Source organism: Oncorhynchus tshawytscha, linkage group LG22, assembly GCF_018296145.1.
Source record: "Oncorhynchus tshawytscha isolate Ot180627B linkage group LG22, Otsh_v2.0, whole genome shotgun sequence".
Taxonomy (NCBI): domain Eukaryota; kingdom Metazoa; phylum Chordata; class Actinopteri; order Salmoniformes; family Salmonidae; genus Oncorhynchus; species Oncorhynchus tshawytscha.
Genome location: NC_056450.1, coordinates 45853333 through 45877484, shown reverse-complemented (window position 1 = coordinate 45877484; position 24152 = coordinate 45853333). Strand labels below are relative to the sequence as shown.

The following is a 24152-nucleotide window of genomic DNA, read 5'->3' as shown; positions in this document are numbered from 1 at the left end:
TCAAATAAAGAAAAACCATTTAATGAGTAGGTGTTCTAAAACCTTTGACCGGTAGTGTGTGTGTATGTATGAACAGTTGAAGTCAGAAGTTTACATACACTTAGGTTGGAGTCATTAAAACTAATATTTCAACCACTCCACAAAGTTATTTTTAACAAACTATAGTTTTGGCAAGTTGGTTAGGACATCTACTTTGCGCATGACACAAGTAACTTTTCCAACAATTGTTTACAGACATAGTATTTCACTGTATCACAATTCCAGTGGGTCAGAAGTTTACATACACTAAGTTGACTGTGCCTTTAAACAGCTTGTAAAATTCCCCAAAATGTCATGGCTTTTAGAAGCTTCTGATAGGCTAATTGACATCTTTTGAGTCAATTGGAGGTGAACATGTGGATGTATTTCAAGGCCCACTTCTGTGCCTCTTTGCTTGACATCATGGGAAAATCAAAAGAAATCAGCCAAGACCTCAGAAAAAAATGTGTAAACCTCCACAAGTCTGGTTCCAAACGCCTGAAGGTACCAAGTTCATCTGTCTTCCAAATGGACAATAACCCCAAGCATACTTCCAAAGTTGAGGCAAAATGGCTTAAGGACAACAAAGTCAAGGTATTTGAGTGGCCATCACAAAGCCCTGACCTCAATCCTATAGAAAATTTGTGGGCAGAACAGAAAAAGCGTGTGTGAGCAAGGAGGCCTATACAAACCTGACTCAGTTACACTAGCTCTGTCAGGAGGAATGGGCCCAAAACGGGCTACCCCGAAACGTTTGACCCAAGTTAAACAATTGAAAGGCAATGCTACCAAATACTAATTGAGTGTATGTAAACTTTTGGCCCACTGAGAATGTGATGAAAGAAATAAAAGCTGAAATAAATCATTCTCTCTTCTATTATTGTGACATTTCACATTCTTAAAATAAAGTGATCATCCTAACTGACCTAAAGACAGGTACTGTTTACTTGGATTAAATGTCAGGAATCGTGAAAAACTGAGTTTAAATGTATTTGGCTAAGGTGTATATAAACTTCTGACTTCAACTGTACGTGTGTGTGTAGGTAGATACACATAGATATCTCCTCCTAAGATGTACAATCTTTTTCCCGTATCATTGGCCTGGGCTATTGTTTGTTTGATGTCAAGACCAGACTGATTTGTCAGAGTAGCCACTCATTTGTGTTGTACCCTCCCTTTACAACCCTAATCCTGCCCAGCGTTTCTAACTGGGGTGCCCTGACACTACACAGCTGATTCAAATAACTAACTCATCGTCAAACTTTGATTATTTGAATTAGTAGTGCTAGGGCAAAAACCTCAATGTGTGGCTCTTGTCGTCGCCAGGACAGAGTTTGTGAAAAGCCGTCCTACCCATAATTCCAGCTAATTTCTATACCACTTCTTAAATGTATTTTCTAGAACAGCTCCAGTGTCTTAACAGTTCAATAAATTTTTTTTTTAAATGACTGACACTTAAATCCCATAATCCAGTGCCCATATTTACACAGACATCCCAATTCTGATATTTATTTTACTTGTGATTGGTCAAAGACCAATATTGGCAAAAAATATCAGAATTGGGCTACTTATATAAACGCAGCCTAAGACTATTTGTGGATGAAAAAATAGTCTGCTAATTGTCATCCTTTCCTTTTTGCCTGAACATTTGACTCAGTCCCTGTCCCAGTTGGCTATCAGTCCTCTCTCACTCTCCCTCTTCAGCTGAACATCTTGCCGAGTCTCTGTCCCAGTCTGCTATTCGTCTCTCGCTCCCTCCTCCCCACCTCTCTCAGTCCTCTCAGGGCGGAGGGAGAGTCAGGCTGGAGCTCCTGTAGTTTCCTGAAGGCCCTGTCGGCCTCCTCCAGCTCCCCTGCCTCCAGGTTGGCCTGCCCAAGGCGGTACCAGGCCTTCAGCCCTTGGGGCTCCAGCAGCGTGGATCTGGCGGGAAAAAAATAGTTACATATTGGGATATTATTTGACAATATATCTCAATATTATTTTTGCATTAGTCAGCTGTGCCTGCCCAAAGCTAGTATTTTTTCCTTGTTATTAATTTACTTTTGAAACAGGGAACCAACATGTTTTTCCATGACTGATCAAAACAAATTTTGTCATGCTCTCTCCTCTCTGCATCAGACATGGCGAGCAATACAATGGGAATGTCTAATCGTAATAAACAAATCACAGCTTCAAATCGCAATATATAGAGAATCTTTACGATTGTGAGCATGTGTGACCGACTGGCTCAATTTTGTCTTATGTATCAACATTTTAAAATGTTTTTAATTTTTTTTTAACCTTGTGATAAAAGTAGAGACTCGAAAACGGTATATCATACTGTAACACTACAGTTGAGGGAAAGTAATTCTGCTTTGAAAGTTCATAAACTTGTAACCCCACTTTTGAGAAAATGGCCCTTGAACCTTTGGGCATCTAGTGGAGAGCTCTTCTTTGTCGACACCCATTCAACATCGGTCACACCCTCTTATGACTTAGCCCCACCCAGCTCTTTAAGGATTCACATGCATGACATCAGCAGCCTGTTGGTCCAAAATAGCATAACTGGTATATTTTAACACCAATAAACCCATCTGTTTATGTCAATCTAGCAAACCAGGCACCTAAAAGCAACTTTCTAAACAATGTTTTGGTTAGCTTGTTAGCTAGACAGCTAACGTTAAGTTAGCTGGCTAGCCAGTTTAAATAATGACCACATAACTGACAACGTCTTAACTTTCGCTAATTTGTATTAATTATTACAGGAACATAAACTCACAACAAGATCATTATTTACAAGTTAATGGCGAGCCAATTACAGGAAAGACAGTTGTAAGTGAGACAAAATAAAAGCAGGGCATTCTACCGGAGAATTCTAGAACTTGGGCACTGTCTCGTTGGCCTGATGTTATATCCTGATCTGACTTTGGTGCAGGTCATGTTGTTCTTCACATTACCGTCTCTGGAAAATACAAACTATATCAAATCAAAAATGTATTCGTCACATGCACAGGACACAGAAGGTGTGAACGGTACAGTGAAATGGTACCTTGCATAGTGGAGTCTTTTGTTTAGACATGTCGCTAGATAGCTAAACAATGACCCATAATCCTAATTTATAACATTACTACCCTGCATTATTCTGCATGTAGCTAACAAACTAGATTCAATGTTAGCTAGCAATGCAAATGGCTGTGAGATATGAATAATATTACTGTACAGATCATTCACGTAACATTAGCTAGCGAGCGAGCCAGCCAACTAACAGTACACTTTAGCTTGAAATTAAAACGACTTTCTGACTAAATTAGAAACGTATAATATCTGAAAATGTAGCTAGCTAGACTCTCTTACCCGTAAACATGCATGAACACTTCTCCCTCTCTGTCATGGATGCCATGGTTGCCCTTAGTTTGAAGATGTATAAAACACCGGTCTCCGGATTACAATTCTATGTGTGTTCTCTTTTCAACTCCCTCTGCATATTTCATTCAAACGCCAGAATTTTCTCCATCTCCTTAGCTATCATACTGTGCTTCCACCGCCATTCCACCGATTTCAAAACTCGGTCCTCCAGAAAGTGGAGAGCAACACTTTTGCAGTTCTTCATGTTAGCTTTCAAAAAAGCCCCGTTAGAAAGGATCACATACTGACCAGATCATAAACAGTTATAAACAGAAGCGTGCTACATGGCAGACCAATCCGAACTCATCTCTCGGCTTGTCCAGCCCATCCATTACCTCAGCCAATCATGGCTAGTGGGAAGATTCCTGGCTTTTTCCGTGGCTTAACCAACAAGGCTCGTAATTTAACAATTGTATTCATATCTACAGATGGCATACACGTTTGTTATTAAGGCACATGAAAGTTCACATGTTGCAGAAGGCATTTCTGACAAAAAAAAACGCATTTTGATCAAAAATAAATGTTTACGTTCAAATGCCTCGACTGTGTAGTGACGCGCAACATACGCCTGAAACGAGTCACATACAAATTACCAAATTAGTGAACTAGTCCTTTTTTTTACTCCTGTATGACCGAAGCAACCCCACCCCCCTTCCGCCCATCAACAGCCCTCCAACCCAAAAACATCTTCCAGCGGCCATGATTGTGACAATTGCAATACATATCGTATCAGCACCCAAGTATCATGATATCGTATCGTGAGGTCTAGTGCTTAATTTGAGACGGATCCTGCAGGAACAGGATCCAGCACCTCTCAGATTTGACTGTTTGTTCCGGCACCTATTTTCCTGGATCCGGATTTATTAATTGTTTCACTGTTCTCACTGTAGACATTCTAATAAAAGCGTTCAGCATTATATCAAGTTGTCTCCTCGTTATTTCTCCCCCCAGAAAGACCATCATGTAAAAGCACGGTGATCCTTCTACAGTGGGGTAAAAAAGTATTTAGTCAGCCACCAATTGTGCAAGTTCTCCCACTTAAAAAGATGAGAGGCCTGTAATTTTCATCATAGGTACACTTCAACTATGACGGACAAAATGAGAAAAAAAATCCAGGAAATCACATTGTAGGATTTTTAATGAATTTGCAAATTATGGTGGAAAATAAGTATTTGGTCAATAACAAAAGTTTCTCAATACTTTGTTATATACCCTTTGTTGGCAATGACAGAGGTCAAATGTTTTCTGTAAGTCTTCACAAGGTTTTCACACACTGTTGCTGGTATTTTGGCCCCTTCCTCCATGCAGATCTCCTCTAGAGCAGTGATGTTTTGGGGCTGTTGCTGGGCAACATGGACTTTCAACTCCCTCCAAAGATTTTCTATGGGGTTGAGATCTGGAGACTGGCTAGGCCACTCCAGGGCCTTGAAATGCTTCTTACGAAGCCACTCCTTCGTTTCCCGGGCGGTGTGTTTGGGATCATTGTCATGCTGAAAGACCCAGCCACATTTCATCTTCAATGACCTTGCTGATGGTAGGCTTTGTTACTTTGCTCCCAGCTCTCTGCAGGTCTTTCACTAGGTCCCCCCGTGTGGTTCTGTGACTTTTGCTCACCGTTCTTGTGATCATTTTGACCCCACGGGGCGAGATCTTGCGTGATCAAGGGAGATTATCAGTGGTCTTGTATGTCTTCCATTTCCTAATAAATGCTCCCACAGTTGATTTCTACAAACCAAGCTGCTTACCTATTGCAGATTCAGTCTTCCCAGCCTGGTGCAGGTCTACAATTTTGTTTCTGGTGTCCTTGGCCATAGTGGAGTTTGGAGTGTGACTGTTTGAGGTTGTGGACAGGTGTCTTTTATACTGATAACAAGTTCAAACAGGTGCCATTAATACAGGTAACGAGTGGAGGACAGAGGAGCCCCTTAAAACCTCTTGGAACTCTAGGGGCAGTATTGTCATTTTTGGAAAAAAAACGTTCCCGTTTTAAACGGAATATTTTGTCAGGAAAAGATGCTAGAATATGCATATAATTGACAGCTTTCGATAGAAAACACTAACGTTTCCAAAACTGTAAAGATATTGTCTGTGAGTGTAACAGAACTGATGTTGCAGGCGAAAGCCTGAGAAAAATCCAATCCGGAAGTGCCCCAGGTTTTGAAAGCGCTGCGTTCCAATGACTCCCTATTCAGCTGTGAATGTACCATCAACGAGCTTACGCTTTCTACGTATTCCCCAAGGTGTCTACAGCATTGTGACGTAGTTTTACGCATTTCTGTTGAAGAATAGCCGTATGGGGCACATTGCGTAAGTGGTCACATGGTGGCTCCGAGAGAGATTCTCACGTAAAGTACAGAGGTAGCCATTACTCCAATCGGTCCTAGAGAAAAAGGAATTGTCCCGACGGATATATTATCGAATAAATATTAGAAAAATACCTTGAGGATGGATTCTAAACAATGTTTGCCATGTTTCTGTCGATATTATGGAGCTATTTTGGAAAAAAATTCGCCGCTGCTGTGACCACAATTTCCGGCCGATTTCTCTGCCAAACGTGAAGAACAAATGGAGCTGTTTCGCCTACAAAAATAATCTTTTGGGAAAAAAATGAACTTTGGCTATCTACCTGGGAGTCTCGTGAGTGAAAACATCCGAAGTTCAAAGGTAAACGATTTAATTTGATTGCTTTTCTGATTTCCGTGACAAGGTTGCCTGCTGCTAGCAAGGCATAATGCTATGCTAGGCTATTATAAACTTACACAAATGCTTGTCTAGCGTTGGCTGTAAAGCATATTTTGAAAATCTGAGATGACAGGGTGATTAACAAAAGGCTAAGCTGTGCCTCAATATATTTCATTTGTGATTTTCATGAATAGGAACATTTTCTAGGGATATTTATGTCCGCTGCGTTATGCTAATTAGTTTCAGGCGATGATTACGCTCCCGCATGTGGGTTTGGGAGTCGCTAGAGGTTAAAGGAGAAGTTACAGGTCTGTGAGAGCCAGAAATCTTGCTTGTTTGTAGGTGACCAAATACTTATTTTCCACCATAATTTGCAAATAAATTAATTAAAAATCCTACAATGTGATTTTCTGGATTTTTTTTCTCATTTCGTCTGTCATAGTTGAAGTGTACCTATGATGAAAATTACAGGCTTCTCTCATCTTTTTAAGTGGGAGAACTTGCACAATTGGCAGCTGACTAAATACTTTTTTGCCCCAATGTATATAGTCATCCTATCGAGCCACACTGATTCCAGACCTGCTCTCTTATTTGTACATAGAGGTTATGGGGAGGGCCGGTGGGGTAAGTAACTGATCTTGACACAGATCTTGGTAGTGGTGGTCAGATATGGAAGAGGTCCCTACGTAATTACGTCACATAGCCTAGTCTAGTCGTCTCCCTACTGAATTTGAATCGTGAGAAAGCCCCCCAAAAATGTTTAAATAATAATAATTCCAGAGATAGATAGTGAATTCGAACTCAGAACGAGCCAGAGAACTGTCAGTGCCGGAGGAGAGGAGTGAGGTGCAAACTGTTCCTGATAGCGATACCTTAGCTAACAGCGCTGCTATTAATCCCGCCAGTTCAGCTACCTTCACTAGCTAGTAGACCTAACCCTAACCCAGCTGGAGAGGGAGATGGGGAGCTGGGGGTGAGGGCGGCAGTGCATCCACCGACGAAGTGCTCGGAGCAGTTCAAGAACAAGCAAATGTATAACAAGAACAAGCAAACGTATAACCCCTGGCTTGTCATGCAGAATTCAGAGTTGGGCTGTACAACACGCAAAAAAGTAGGGAGCTTGGGTCTAGAAACAACTGGAGGGATTAAACTAGCAAAATAGTGGGAATGTACACTAAATTAACATCCTGTGTCTCAGACGTAAAGAAACAACAAATAGCCCCCAGAAAAAAGGTTTTTGAACAGGCGTATTTGTAGACGAGGCTAGAGAGGACACCCAGATTATAGTTCACACTCAGAATGAAAAAATAGACACTACAGCCAGAGTCTTCAGAACAGCCTGAGAAGGAGACTAAACATCCCGCTCATGGCAAGTTGACTCTCAAGAGTCACGGGGAGAGTCGTTGTGGGAGGTTTTGAAAACTAAGGTAGTACATATTTCTTCCATTACAAACTTGTTCTGTACTGTGAAGGTAATCTGAATATGTGCTTCATACTTCCACATAGGCAGGAGGCCTATATATTCTCATGTGTGTGTTCTGCTGTGTCCTACATTGATTTATTTGATTTGAAGTTTTATTCCGCTATTTGTTCTACAGCTACATTGATGACTTGAAAATGATATGAAATGCAGGTCTTGTAAGCTCCACAGCTGAGTATGTGGGTATATGGGTGTTCTGCAGTGTTGTCTAAAAATGTTGCTGTACACTGACGTCTAGAAAATTAGGCTCTAAGAAATGTGGACTTGTGTAACCGCAGCTTTACTCAAGTATGTGGGCATACTGCAGTGACGTCTAAAATGCTTTGAATTATTCAGCGCCATGGAGAGTGCTGTCCGTTTCACCACCATAGATAGTAGGCTACTTGGCTGTTTACTCTGTCTGCTGCTATGTTGTGTTAGACACTTTTTTTCTCAATGTGTTTGGGACGGTTCCTCAGAGCCCCCCCCACACCCACCTCAGAGCCCCCCGTGCTCACTATGTGTTCTGGGAATTCCCGATTTACAAATTAAGTACTGGTGAGGTCCCTGGCAATTCCTAGCCTTACCTGGAGGCACACCCTCTGGCCCGGGACCACTGGCCCAGTTTCAGCTGACATAGGGATAGGTTGGAGTAGAGAGAGGCCTTGGTGGAACGGTACTGACGATCTGTAGGGGCCTCTAGGCTATCTTTCTTCTCCGTCTCCTCATCCTCCTCCTCCTCCTCTATCAGAGTCATCTCCTCCCCTTCTCCCCGGGTGTGTAGTTTTAGGGTGATGAGGAGTTTGATGGCTCGGCTGTAGCTGTCTGCCGCCCCCCACATGTCCCCCGCCCTAAACCTGTCTCCCCCCCTCTGCTTGTGTGACATCACCCAGCCCCACTTCTCTCCAGCTGACAGCTGCCAGGACTCATGGCCAGGAGAGAAGGACTGGAGCTCTACTGTTATACACAGGGACTGGTCAGGGCCTGCTCTCTTCTGCTCCTCTTCTCCTCCCCGGAGTCGGTCTGTTAGTGGAGTCAGCATTACCTGGGGACACGAGGGTCAAAGGAGTGAAAGGTTAAGACCAGCTGTATGAAGGGTGAATGGGTAACAGTAGGTACATGCTGATTCAGTGTGGTGCTATTGGTGTGTGAGCCTCTCCTTACCTCACACTTCTCTCCAGCTCTCATCCCCTCCACACACCCCTCTGTGATGTCACACTGCCCCTCCCCCAGCCTCAGAATGATCCAATCACCAAGCGGGACCTGCAGCATGGTACCCTGGGAGCGCTGTAGGGGTGGGACCTGGGCATCTGAAAGGACTGCGATTGGCAGGTCAGGTTTGAGTGACAGCTCCGGGTCAGCTGTAGGTTCTCCTTGGCGTTGAACTCTGACCTGACACAGAGAGCCAATCCCGGGGTAGACGTCTCCAGAGGGGTCAGTTGGCCCCGCCCCTCGTTTCCTCCTCTGACAAACCTCCCACAAGCCCCTGGGGCACACAGACACCCAGGAAGTGATCTTATCGCCTTCTGTCTCCGCTGCCTGGGAGGTCATCATCACTTGAGGAGAGAGTGAGAGTTAGAGGGAGAGAGAAGACAAGAAGAAGAGGAGGAGAGAAGACAAAGAGAGGAAGAAGAGAAGAAGCAGAGATGGAGAGGAGATATTCCCGTTGCATGGTAACCAACAACATAATATAGTAACCTAAACAACATGGAATGAACGTCCAAGCGTATTTTTTATAAACTAATGTGCTTTGGGTCATTGTCCTGTTGGAAGTCCTGAGCGCTCTGGAGCAGGTTTTCATCAAGGATCTCTCTGTACTTTGCTCCGTTCATCTTTCCCTCAATCCTGACTAGTCTCCCAGTCCCTGCTGCTGAAAAACATCCCCACAGCAGGATGATGATGCCACCACCCTTCCCCGTAGGGATGGTGCCAGGTTTCCTCAAGACGTGACGCTTTGGCATTCAGGCCAAAGAGTTCAATCTTGGTTTCATCAGACCAGAGAATCTTGTTTCTTATGGTCTGAGAGTCCTTTAGGTGCCTTTTGGCAAAGTCCAAGCCGGCTGTCATGTGCCTTTTACTGAGGAGCAGCTTCTGTTTGGTCACTCTACTATACAGGCCTGAGAAAGAGTCTTGGTGGTTCCAAACCTCTTCCATTTAAGAATGATGGAGGCCACAATTCCTTCAATCTCATGGCTTGGTTTTTGCTCTGACATGCACTGTCAACTGTGGGACCTTATATAGACAGGTGTGTGCCTTTCCAAATCATGTCCAATCAATTGAATTTATCACAAGTGGACTCCAATCAAGTTGTAGAAACATCTCAAGGATGATCAATGGAAATAGCATGCAGATGAGCTCAATTTCGAGTTTCATAGCAAAGGGTCTGAATACTTATGTAAATATTCATTTATTTATTTACATCTGCAAAAATGTCTAAAAAACTGTTTTCACTTTGTCATTATCGGGTATCGTGTGTATATTGATGAGGATTTTTATTTATTTAATCCATTTTAGAGTAAAGCTTTAACCAGTTGTGTAAAGTACTTCAAAATGTTTGAGTATCTGTACTTTACTTTTTACATTTTTGACAACTTTTACTTCACTAAATTCCTAAAGAAAATTATGTACTTTTTACTCCATAAATGTTCCCTGACACCCAAAAGTACTAATTCTATTTTGAATGCTTAACAGAACAGGAAAATTGTCTAATTCACACACTTATCAAGAGAATATCCCTGGTCATCTCTACTGCCTCTGACCTGGCAGACTCACTAAACACATGCTTCGTTTGTAAATGATGAATGAAAGTAATATTTCAATCAATACTTCACTGGGGCACTTTCTTCAATACAACACAGATATTCAATGATATACAGTTGAGTCTCTGCACAAGAACGTACATATTCTGCAGTTTTTTGGATGATAATGTTTGTAGGACGGATAGAGAAAGAGAGACATGAATACTGCATTACTTACGTCTGAGTGTTGGAGCCCCTGGCTATCCGTATATGATTTTTTTTAAAATTTTTTAAATGTGTCCATCTGCTTTGCTTAATATAAGTAATTTGAAAATATGTTTGTATTTAACTAGGCAAGTCAGAACAAATTATTATTTAGAATGAAAGCCTACCAGAGAACAGTGGGTTAACTGCCTTGTTCAGGGGCAGAACAACAGATTTGAACCTTGTCAGCTCTGGGATTCGATCCAGCAACCTTCAGTTGAAATTGTTCATACTTTTACTTTTGATATTTAAGTACATTTTATCAATTCCATTTACTTTTTTTTGTTGTTGTTTTTTTTGTTTTGAATTTTACCCCCTTTTTCTCCCCAATTTCATGGTGTCCAATTGTTAGTAGCTACAATCTCATCGCTACAACTCCCGTACGGGCTCGGGGGAGACGAAGGTTGAAAGTCATGCGTCCTCCGATACACAACCCAACCAGCCGTACTGCTTCTTAACACAGCGCCATCCAACCCGGAAGCCAGCCGCACCAATGTGTCGGAGGAAACACCGTGCACCTGGCAACCTTGGTTAGCGCGCACAAAGATCAGATTTGGTCCGGACTTAACCGATAAATAAACCTCTGTGGACGACATGGGAATCACTGCCGCACCAACAAGATGTACAGACGGGACCAAAAAGGACTTACTGGGGTGCAGCCTACCATGTCAGCTGCAATGGAATTATATGAATGCCCACCATTTATAAAAACAGGCCATTGCATTGGTTTTATTAGTCCCGATTCCTGTTTATTTTTTATTTATTTAACTAGGCAAGTAAGTTAAGAACAAATTCTTATTTACAATGACTGCCTACCCGGGCCAAACCCTAACCCAGACGACGCTGGGCCAATTGTGCACCGCCCTATGGGTCTCCCAATCACAGCCGGTTGTGATACAGCCTGGAATCGAACCAGGGTCTGTAGTGACGCCTCTAACACTGAGATGCAGTGCCTTAGACTGCAGCTGCCACTCAGGAGTAATGTAACTAATCAATTTGGCTATTTAAAATCTATGAATATCAGCTACCCAACTTTATCAGGGGGAGTCTGAGCCTATTTGCAATGTGTTTACACAGCGGGAAATGCAGAAGTATTTTATTTTATGGATACGAACTCGAAACCACTGATCATGACAATTTTGCCCACAGGAAAACAACTCCTGGACATTAGTTGTGAGTAGCCTGATGTCCATTCCATATTTTCCATTTTACTTTGACCTGTTAGGATGTTGTTTGTTAACATGTCAGCACATTTTTTGATTAGGCTATTTGATCAGAGAAACCTACATAAGTTTGCATCTCATTAGTGCCATACATGTTACATCCAGCATGTTGGCTACAGAAAAGGCCATATTTTTATGCTATATCTGCAATCTAATCACTCTGATTAATCTTTTTTTCGTAAGGGTGGAAATGCGCGCTGGGAATGAACAAGATTAATACCCACATTAATGGGTATTAATACTTTTTTTGGTAGCAACAACTCAATGTGTGTGTATTTTTTGTTCCACTTTTTTTAGTTGGCTCAAGAAACTTGTCATTGTGTGCTAACTAGCTAGTAATTATGTCACGCTGGTTGAACCCCCTGGTTGAACCCCCCCCCTGGTTGAACCCCCTGGTTGAACCCCCTGGTTGAACCACCCCTGGTTGAACCACCCCTGGTTGAACCCCCTGGTTGAACCACCCCTGGTTGAACCACCCCTGGTTGAACCACCCCTGGTTGCGCCTGCAGAGAGCGGGTCTGTGGGACGTAGTAGAGCGCTCCTCAGCTGCCAGCCTCTTTCACCAGCCTGTTAGCTTTAGCCAGGACTCATGCAATCCGGGGTCCTTGGGACGTCGCTAACACATTGAAGCTTACATTTAAAATGGGTAGGGGTTAAATTGAGGAGTTAGGGGAGGATTTAGGGTAAAGGTTATGGGGAGGATTTAGGGTAGGAACGTCCCAAGGACTCCAGATAGCACTAACCCTTTAGCCAGTTAGCTAGCTATAACGCGTTAATGAACATTGCGAAAGTAAAAACATGTGCATAAAGTAAAAACGCATGTAAAACATACTACATTTCATGAGAAGATGAACAGCTATCTAACTTATTCCTACCTGCAGACAAACGGTATTTCGGCTATGTGCGACTTCAACGGATCAAAACAATACAACTTCTTCTTCGATGAGGTTTAACGGCGTTTGGCACCTAATATATGTTGCATTGCCGCCACCTTCCTTACGAAAAGATATTGCAGTTAGAGTGCAGTTATACAGCATTCAAAATATAAAAAATGTACTGCAGTAATTTTGCAGTGCAAACCCACCACTCGACTCCACTATTTAAATACCCTACCATCTAACCCTACACTCACTAAAACCTCCCCACCCTACTCCACTATTTAAATACCCTACCATCTACCATCTAACCCTACACTCACTACAAACCCCCCACCCTACTCCACTATTTAAATACCCTACCATCTACCATCTAACCCTACACTCACTACAAACCCCCCCACCCTACTCCACTATTTAAATACCCTACCATCTACCATCTAACCCTACACTCACTACAAACCCCCACCCTACTCCACTATTTAAATACCCTACCATCTAACCCTACACTCACTAAAACCTCCCCACCCTACTCCACTATTTAAATACCCTACCATCTACCATCTAACCCTACACTCACTACAAACCCCCACCCTACTCCACTATTTAAATACCCTACCATCTACCATCTAACCCTACACTCACTACAAACCCCCACCCTACTCCACTATTTAAATACCCTACCATCTACCATCTAACCCTACACTCACTACAAACCCCCACCCTACTCCACTATTTAAATACCCTACCATCTAACCCTACACTCACTAAAACCTCCCCACCCTACTCCACTATTTAAATACCCTACCATCTACCATCTAACCCTACACTCACTACAAACCCCCCACCCTACTCCACTATTTAAATACCCTACCATCTACCATCTAACCCTACACTCATTAATTAACAACCTACCACCCTACTCCACTCTTTAAATACCCTACCATCTACCATCTAACAATACACTCACAAAAAAACAGCCTACTCCACTATCTGGTCCTACCTCAGGCCAACAGACTGAAAGGATGGGACACCATCACTGAACACACCCTGTAACTCTTCTGACATCAAGTCTCGTACACCCAAATACCTCTCTGCAGCTGCCACCACCACCTCAATTTTCTGTGACTTTCCATCCCTGCAGTACAGTTGATAACCATTGTTATATATGCTACAAATCCAATCTCACTGAAACATATATCACTTGTTGGTTTATATCTCTGTTCTGGTACAGATCTACTACACCAGTCCTCTCAGCATCCCTCCCTCTGTTCTGGTACAGATCTACTAGTCACACCAGTCCTCCCAGGATCCCTCCCTCTGTTCTGGTACAGATCTACTACACCAGTCTTCTCAGGATCCCTCCCTCTGTTCTGGTACAGATCTACTACACCAGTCCTCTCAGGATCCCTCCCTCTGTTCTGGTACAGATCTACTACACCAGTCCTCTCAGGACCCCTCCCTCTGTTCTGGTACAGATCTACTAGTCACACCACTCCTCTCAGGATCCCTCCCTCTGTTCTGGTACAGATCTACTAGTCACACCAGTCCTCTCAGAATCCCTCCCTCTGTTCTGGTACAGATCTACTACACCAGTCTTCTCAGGATCCCTCCCTCTGTTCTGGTACAGATCTACGACACCAGTCCTCTCAGGACCCCTCCCTCTGTTCTGGTACATATCTACTAGTCACACCAGTCCTCTCAGGATCCCTCCCTCTGTTCTGGTACAGATCTACTAGTCACACCAGTCCTCTCAGGATCCCTCCCCCTTGACCCATCTTCCTCTACTTTCTTCACTACCTCAGCATAGGTCAACTTCTGCATTACTCTAACCCTGGAAACCTCAACCTGCCTCTCTCACACAGGACATTTCTCAAATCAAATCAAATCAAATTTTATTTGTCACATACACATGGTTAGCAGATGTTAATGCGAGTGTAGCGAAATGCTTGTGCTTCTAGTTCCGACAATGCAGTAATAACGAACAAGTAATCTAACTAACAATTCCAAAAAAACTACTGTCTTATACACAGTGTAAGGGGATAAAGAATATGTACATAAGGATATATGAATGAGTGATGGTACCGAGCAGCATAGGCAAGATACAGTAGATGATATCGAGTACAGTATATACATATGAGATGAGTATGTAAACCAAGTGGCATAGTTAAAGTGGCTAGTGATACATGTATTACATAAGGATGCAGTCGATGATATAGAGTACAGTATCTACGTATGCATATGAGATGAATAATGTAGGGTAAGTAACATTATATAAGGTAGCATTGTTTAAAGTGGCTAGTGATATATTTACATAATTTCCCATCAATTCCCATTATTAAAGTGGCTGGAGTAGAGTCAGTGTCATTGACAGTGTGTTGGCAGTAGCCACTCAATGTTAGTGGTGGCTGTTTAACAGTCTGATGGCCTTGAGATAGAAGCTGTTTTTCAGTCTCTCGGTCCCAGCTTTGATGCACCTGTACTGACCTCGCCTTCTGGATGACAGCGGGGTGAACAGGCAGTGGCTCGGGTGGTTGATGTCCTTGATGATCTTTATGGCCTTCCTGTAGCATCGGGTGGTGTAGGTGTCCTGGAGGGCAGGTAGTTTGCCCCCGGTGATGCGTTGTGCAGACCTCACTACCCTCTGGAGAGCCTTACGGTTGAGGGCGGTGCAGTTGCCGTACCAGGCGGTGATACAGCCCGCCAGGATGCTCTCGATTGTGCATCTGTAGAAGTTTGTGAGTGCTTTTGGTGACAAGCCGAATTTCTTCAGCCTCCTGAGGTTGAAGAGGCGCTGCTGCGCCTTCCTCACGATGCTGTCTGTGTGAGTGGACCAATTCAGTTTGTCTGTGATGTGTATGCCGAGGAACTTAAAACTTGCTACCCTCTCCACTACTGTTCCATCGATGTGGATGGGGGTGTACCCTCTGCTGTTTCCTGAAGTCCGCAATCATCTCCTTAGTTTTGTTGACGTTGAGTGTGAGGTTATTTTCCTGACACCACACTCCGAGGGCCCTCACCTCCTCCCTGTAGGCCGTCTCGTCATTGTTGGTAATCAAGCCTACCACTGTTGTGTCGTCCGCAAACTTGATGATTGAGTTGGAGGCGTGCGTGGCCACGCAGTCGTGGGTGAACAGGGACTACAGGAGAGGGCTCAGAACGCACCCTTGTGGGGCCCCAGTGTTGAGGATCAGCGGGGAGGAGATGTTGTTGCCTACACTCACCACCTGGGGGCGGCCCGTCAGGAAGTCCAGTACCCAGTTGCACAGGGCGGGGTCGAGACCCAGGGTCTCGAGCTTGATGACGAGCTTGGAGGGTACTATGGTGTTAAATGCCGAGCTGTAGTCGATGAACAGCATTCTCACATAGGTATTCCTCTTGTCCAGATGGGTTAGGGCAGTGTGCAGTGTGGTTGAGATTGCATCGTCTGTGGACCTATTTGGGCGGTAAGCAAATTGGAGTGGGTCTAGGGTGTCAGGTAGGGTGGAGGTGATATGGTCCTTGACTAGTCTCTCAAAGCACTTCATGATGACGGATGTGAGTGCTACGGGCGGTAGTCATTTAGCTCAGTTACCTTAGCTTTCTTGGGAACAGGAACAATGGTGTCCCTCTTGAAGCATGTGGGAACAGCAGACTGGTATAGGGATTGATTGAATATGTCCGTAAACACACCGGCCAGCTGGTCTGCGCATGCTCTGAGGGCGCGGCTGGGGATGCCGTCTGGGCCTGCAGCCTTGTGAGGGTTAACACGTTTAAATGTCTTACTCACTTCGGCTGCAGTGAAGGAGAGACCGCATGTTTTCGTTGCAGGCCGTGTCAGTGGCACTGTATTGTCCTCAAAGCGGGCAAAAAAGTTAGTTAGTCTGCCTGGGAGCAAGACATCCTGGTCCGTGACTGGGCTGGGTTTCTTCCTGTAGTCCGTGATTGACTGTAGACCCTGCCACATACCTCTTGTGTCTGAGCCGTTGAATTGAGATTCTACTTTGTCTCTGTACTGGCGCTTAGCTTGTTTGATAGCCTTGCGGAGGGAATAGCTGCACTGTTTGTATTCAGTCATGTTACCAGACACCTTGCCCTGATTAAAAGCAGTGGTTCGCGCCTTCAGTTTCACACGAATGCTGCCATCAATCCACGGTTTCTGGTTAGGGAATGTTTTAATCGTTGCTATGGGAACGACATCTTCAACGCACATTCTAATGAACTCGCACATCGAATCAGCGTATTCGTCAATGTTGTTGTCTGACGCAATACGAAACATCTCTCAGTCCACGTGATGGAAGCAGTCTTGGAGTGTGGAGTCAGCTTGGTCGGACCAGCGTTGGACAGACCTCAGCGTGGGAGCCTCTTGTTTTAGTTTCGTGGTCAGCTTTTCCGAAAGGGGGGCGGGGCAGGGCCTTATATGCGTTGCGGAAGTTAGAGTAACAATGATCCAGGGTCTTTCCACCCCTGGTTGCGCAACCGATATGCTGATAAAATTTAGGGAGTCTTGTTTTCAGATTAGCCTTGTTAAAATCCCCAGCAACAATGAATGCAGCCTCCGGATAAATCGTTTCCAGTTTGCAGAGAGTTAAATAAAGTTCGTTCAGAGCCATCGATGTGTCTGCTTGGGGGGGGATATATACGGCTGTGATTATAATCGAAGAGAATTCTCTTGGTAGATAATGCGGTCTACATTTGATTGTGAGGAATTCTAAATCAGGTGAACAGAAGGATTTGAGTTCCTGTATGTTTCTTTCATCACACCATGTCACGTTAGTCATAAGGCATACGCCCCGCCCCTCTTCTTACCAGAAAGATGTTCGTTTCTGTCGGCGCGATGCGTGGAGAAACCCGCTGGCTGCACCGCTTCGGATAGCGTCTCTCCGGTTAGCCATGTTTCCGTGAAGCAGAGAACGTTACAGTCTCTGATGTCCCTCTGGAATGCTACCCTTGCTCGGATTTCATCAACCTTGTTGTCAAGAGACTGGACATTGGCGAGAAGAATGCTAGGGAGTGGTGCACGATGTGCCCGTCTCCGGAGTCTGACCAGAAGACCGCTTCGTTTCCCTCTTTTCTGAGTCGTTTTTTTTTGGGTCGCTGCATGTAATCCACTCCGTTACACTGGTTGTAAGGCAGAACACAGGATCCGCATCGCGAAAAACATATTCTTGGTCGTACTGATGGTGAGTTGACGCTGATCTTATATTCAGTAGTTCTTCTCGACTGTATGTAATGAAACCTAAGATGACCTGGGGTACTAGTGTAAGAAATAACACGTAAAAAAACAAAAAACTGCATAGTTTCCTAGGAACGCGAAGCGAGGCGGCCATCTCTGTCGGCGCCGGAAGTTCTGATCCCCAGCCACATGGGCACCCCTACAGTTATCACATACCACTACTTTCCCCAATGCTACACATTCCTTTGTCTCATTCCCTTCGGCACACTTCTCACACATAGGAACCTCCATCCTACACACTGCTGCCACATAGGAACCTCCCTCCTACACACTGCTTCCACATGCCCATAAGCTTGACACCTGTAACAACGTAGTGTATTCGGCACAAAGCTTGTATGGAATAACTTATATATCCTACCATCTCTTTGTTGGGCAAAGACTCAACGTCAATACTCAGACAACGTATCACAAACACCGGGAATGTTCCCCTTCAGTTGGTCAACTTTGACATTAACCTCTACACCAGCATACCACCCTGCATTCCACTGCAGGCTTGCTTCTGAAGCTACATAGGGTTGGTCCAAATCAGTTCCTGGATGGGAGACCAGATTCTGCTGGAAGTGGTGTTGGGGGGCCAGTAGGAGGCACCCTTTCTTCTCGTCTAAAAATATATCTCAATACCCAAGGGCAGTGATTGGGAACATTGCCCAGTGTAGGGTGCTGTCTTTTGGATGGGATGTTAAATGGGTGTCCTGACTCTCTGTGGTCACTAAAGATCCCATGGCACTTATTGTAAGAGTAGGGGTGTTAACCCCGGTGTCCTGGCTAAATTCCCAATCTGGCCCACATACCATCATGGTCGCCTAGCCATCCCCAGTTTACAATTGACTCATTCATCCTTCTCCCCTGTAACTATTCCCCAGGTTGTTGCTGTAAATGAGAATGTGTTCTCAGTCAACTAACTTGGTAAAATAAATAACCTCTCAATGGTGCCCTTTTCTTGAGAGCAAAACAATTCATCTCTCTTGTCCTCATTCATTTAACACGGAGCACCTGCTCCCCCTGACCAGCAGAAACAGAAACAATTAACAAAAAAGATCACTTCTGGTTGCCCTCATTGATGCCACAGCACCTAACTGTTTTCACCCACCCTGAACCCACAAATATGTCAGCCAAAAGGCAGGGGTCCACTTTTTTATTTTTCCAAAATTTCACTCCTATTGTCACAGACTCATCTTTATCCTGACCCTTGGTGTAAGCCTCGGGCCCCGAGACCTTCACCACACATACCACCTCCAATACTTCGCCCTCATTCACTTCCATTTTCTCCTCCTATCTTCGATCCGGCGTACAGCTCACTCTGCTTACACTTTCTACCATTCTTCTTTAACAAACCATCTCCCTTTGTTCACCATTTTTAACAGACTCAAGCTCACCCTCTTCCTCCCTCTCTCTCTTAGACCTCCTCTTCCTCCCTATCTCTCTTAGACCTCCTCTGCCTCTCTTTTTCCTTCCATTCCTCCTTCCATTCCTCCTCCGTATTCCAAGTATACATCTCCTTGCTATAATGCTGCACTTCTCCTGACAAATCTTGTTCTTGCCTTTTCAAGGGACGCCGTGTAACCGGTTGTGCCATTTAGCCAGTTCGTGACTTGGCCAGGAGTTGAATTCCTGCACCTCAAATGTTCTGCTGCTTGAGCTCTTATTCCTCTTATAGAATATCAGCTCCAAGATATTGTGGTGCTCCTGCTCCTAAATATAAACAGTACAGGCACACAAAATGAGTACCGGAACCTAATTCAGTCCAAGTCACGAACTGGATAGCGATGACGCCATCCACATATTCCAATGGAACTCCCGATTGCCAAGTATGGGAAACAGCATACTTGGAGTGTGTCTGAAAGGGGGCATTGCGAAAGGAGCGGGTGGACCACATGTGATGCTAATTATTAGTGGGTGGATCAACAGTGATGATGTAATGTCAGTAGGTGGATCAACCGTGTTGGTGTAATGTCAGTGTCACGTTCTGACCTTTATTTCCTTTGTTTTGTCTTTATTTAGTATGGTCAGGGCGTGAGTTGGGGTGGGCAGTCTATGTTTGTTTTTCTATGTTGGTTTTTGTGTTCAGCCTAGTATGGTTCTCAATCAGAGGCAGGTGTCGTTAGTTGTCTCTGATTGAGAATCATACTTAGGTAGCCTGGGTTTCACTGTTGGTTTGTGGGTGTTTGTTTCCGTGTGAGTGTTTGTCGCCACACGGTACTGTTTCGGTTTTTGTTTCACTCACATTGTTTTGTATTTCAGTTCTCAGTTCGTTTTTAATAAGTCGTCATGAACACTTACCACGCTGCATCTTGGTCCGATCCTTACTCCTCTTCAGACGAAGAGGAAATCTGCCGTTACAACACCCGTCAGTGGGTGGATCAACAGTGATGGTGTAACGTCAGTGGGTGGATCAACAGTGATAGATCATCAGTGGTGGATCAACAGTGATGGTGTAACATCAGTGGGTGGATCAACAGTGATGGTGTAACGTCAGTGGGTGGATCAACAGTGATGGTGTAACGTTAGTGGGTGGATCAACAGTGATGGTGTAACGTTAGTGGGTGGATCAACAGTGATGGTGTAATGTCAGTGGGTGGATCAACAGTGATGGTGTAACGTCAGTGGGTGGATCAACAGTGATGGTGTAACGTCAGTGGGTGGATCAACAGTGATGGTGTAACGTCAGTGGGTGGATCAACAGTGATGGTGTAACGTTAGTGGGTGGATCAACAGTGATGGTGTAACGTCAGTGGGTGGATCAACAGTGATGGTGTAACGTCAGTGGGTGGATCAACAGTGATGCTGTAACGTCAGTGGGTGGATCAACAGTGATGCTGTAACGTCAGTGGGTGGATCAACAGTGATGGTGTAACGTCAGTGGGTGGATCAACAGTGATGGAAACGTCAGTGGGTGGATCAACAGTGATGGTGTAACGTCAGTGGGTGGATCAACAGTGATGGTGTAACGTCAGTGGGTGGACCAACAGTGATGGTGTAACGTCAGTGGGTGGATCGACAGTGATGGTGTAACGTCAGTGGGTGGATCGACAGTGATGGTGTAACGTCAGTGGGTGGATCGACAGTGATGGTGTAACGTCAGTGGGTGGATCGACAGTGATGGTGTAACGTCAGTGGGTGGATCGACAGTGATGGTGTAACGTCAGTGGGTGGATCGACAGTGATGGTGTAACGTCAGTGGGTGGATCGACAGTGATGGTGTAACGTCAGTGGGTGGATCGACAGTGATGGAATCATCAGTGGTGGATCAACAGTGATGGTGTAATGTCAGTGGGTGGATCAACAGTGATGGAAACGCGTCAGTGGGTGGATCAACAGTGATGGTGTAACGTCAGTGGGTGGATCAACAGTGATGGTGTAACGTCAGTGGGTGGATCACCAGTGATGGTGTAACGTCAGTGGGTGGATCAACAGTGATGGAAACGTCAGTGGGTGGATCAACAGTGATGGAAACGTCAGTGGGTGGATCAACAGTGATGGTGTATTGTCAGTGGGTGGATCAACAGTGATGGTGTAACGTCAGTGGGTGGATCAACAGTGATGGTGTAACGTCAGTGGGTGGATCAACAGTGATAGATCATCAGTGGTGGATCAACAGTGATGGTGTAACGTTAGTGGGTGGATCAACAGTGATGGTGTAACGTCAGTGGGTGGATCAACAGTGATGGTGTAACGTCAGTGGGTGGATCAACAGTGATGCTGTAACGTCAGTGGGTGGATCAACAGTGATGCTGTAACGTCAGTGGGTGGATCAACAGTGATGGTGTAACGTCAGTGGGTGGATCAACAGTGATGGAAACGTCAGTGGGTGGATCAACAGTGATGGTGTAACGTCAGTGGGTGGATCAACAGTGATGGTGTAACGTCAGTGGGTGGACCAACAGTGATGGTGTAACGTCAGTGGGTGGATCGACAGTGATGGTGTAACGTCAGTGGGTGGATCGACAGTGATGGTGTAACGTCAGTGGGTGGATCGACAGTGATGGTGTAACGTCAGTGGGTGGATCGACAGTGATGGTGTAACGTCAGTGGGTGGATCGACAGTGATGGTGTAACGTCAGTGGGTGGATCGACAGTGATGGTGTAACGTCAGTGGGTGGATCGACAGTGATGGAATCATCAGTGGTGGATCAACAGTGATGGTGTAATGTCAGTGGGTGGATCAACAGTGATGGAAACGTCAGTGGGTGGATCAACAGTGATGGTGTAACGTCAGTGGGTGGATCAACAGTGATGGTGTAACGTCAGTGGGTGGATCAACAGTGATGGTGTAACGTCAGTGGGTGGATCAACAGTGATGGAAACGTCAGTGGGTGGATCAACAGTGATGGAAACGTCAGTGGGTGGATCAACAGTGATGGAAACGTCAGTGGGTGGATCAACAGTGATGGTGTATTGTCAGTGGGTGGATCAACAGTGATGGTGTAACGTCAGTGGGTGGATCAACAGTGATGGTGTAACGTCAGTGGGTGGATCAACAGTGATAGATCATCAGTGGTGGATCAACAGTGATGGTGTAACGTCAGTGGGTGGATCAACAGTGATGGTGTAACGTCAGTGGGTGGATCAACAGTGATGGTGTAACGTCAGTGGGTGGATCAACAGTGATAGATCATCATTGGTGGATCAACAGTGATGGTGTAACGTCAGTGGGTGGATCAACAGTGATGGTGTAACGTCAGCGCTCCATTATTGGTTAGATCGTCCATAGCCAGGTCCACCGCGGGTCAGCTTAGTGTTTACATTGCATGTTAATCAAATTTACGTAGCAGGTTGTGACAGTTAAAGTAGCAGGTTATGAGAGTTAAAGTAGCAGGTTTGGATAATTAAGATAGCAGAAAAATATATAATTTTCGTGGCAGGTTAGGAGAATTCAAAAATCGAATCAAATCTAATTTTATTTGTCATATGTGCCAAATACAACATGTGTAGACCTGACAGTGAAATGCTTTCTTACAAGCCACTAACCAACAATTCAGTTTTACTAACCATAGACTAGTCTACGGTCTGTATTACTAAACATAGACTAGTCTACAGTCTGTTTTACTAACCATAGATTAGTCTACAGTATGTTTTACTAACCATAGATTAGTCTACAGTATGTTTTACTAACCATAAACTAGTCTACAGTCTGTTTTAATAACCATGGACTAGTCTACAGTCTGTTTTACTAACCATAGACTAGTCTACAGTCTGTTTTACTAACCATGGACTAGTCTACAGTCTGTTTTACTAACCATAGACTAGTCTACAGCCTGTTTTACTAACCATAGACTAGTCTACAGCCTGTTTTACTAACCATGGACTAGTCTACAGTCTGTTTTACTAACCATGGACTAGTCTACAGCCTGTTTTACTAACCATAGACTAGTCTACAGTCTGTTTTACTAACCATAGACTAGTCTACAGCCTGTTTTACTAACCATAGACTAGTCTACAGTCTGTTTTACAAACCATAGACTAGTCTACAGTCTGTTTTACAAACCATAGACTAGTCTACAGTCTGTTTTACTAACCATGGACTAGTCTACAGCCTGTTTTACTAACCATAGACTAGTCTACAGCCTGTTTTACTAACCATGGACTAGTCTACAGTCTGTTTTACTAACCATAGACTAGTCTACAGTCTGTAAATTATGATACTAACCATAGACTAGTCTACAGTCTGTAAATTATGATACTAACCATAGAATAGTCTACAGTCTGTTTTACTAACCATAGACTAGTCTACAGTCTGTTTTACTAACCATAGACTAGTTTACAGCCTGTATTATGAACCATAGACTAGTCTACACCCTGTAGTATTTGGATATGTCATGTTAGGTGAAAAATGAACACAAGGGTCTGATCCTTAAGAGGTTTTAATTAACATTAAGAATGGTGTCGTCTGCGTAGATGTGGATCAGGGAATCACCCGCAGAAAGAGCAAAATCATTGATATATACAGAGAAAAGAGTCGGCCTGAGAATTGAACCCTGTGGTACCCCCATAGAGACTGCCAGAGGTCCGGACAACAGGCCCTGAGATTTGACACAATGAACTCTGTTTGAGAAGTAGTTGGTGAACCAGGCGAGGCAGTCATTTGAGAAACCAAGGCTGTTGAGTCTGCCGATAATGATACGGTGATTGACAGAGTCGAAAGTCTTGCCCAGGTCGATGAAGACAGCTGCACAGTACTGTCTTTTATCGATGGCGGTTATGATATCGGTTAGTAACTTGAGCATGGCTGAGGTGCACCCGTTACCAAATCAGAAACCGGATTGCATAGTGGAGAAGGTGTGGTTGGATTTGAAA

The 24152-nt window shown here is 44.4% G+C and overlaps 1 protein-coding gene across 1 annotated transcript; it reads right to left on the bottom strand.

Moving 5' to 3' along the window:
• Nucleotides 1–945: 945 nt before the first annotated feature.
• fkbpl (FKBP prolyl isomerase like) lies at nt 946–8393 on the bottom strand. The gene is made up of 2 exons (XM_024436497.2): nt 8131–8393; nt 946–1938 (listed from the first exon to the last, which is right to left on the bottom strand). Exons 1-2 carry the CDS (start codon nt 8382–8384, stop codon nt 1719–1721), a joined length of 474 nt encoding a protein of 157 aa, XP_024292265.2. The 5' UTR covers nt 8385–8393; the 3' UTR covers nt 946–1718.
• Nucleotides 8394–24152: the final 15759 nt, after the last annotated feature.

Excerpts from the sequence above, each read along its gene's own strand:
- fkbpl (XM_024436497.2), bottom strand. The coding sequence starts at position 8,384 with ATGTGGGGGGCGGCAGACAGCTACAGCCGAGCCATCAAACTCCTCATC. Across the intron at positions 1,939-8,130 it reads GCCAGAGGGTGTGCCTCCAG|ATCCACGCTGCTGGAGCCCC; the intron begins GTAAGGCTAGGA and ends TTTTCCCGCCAG.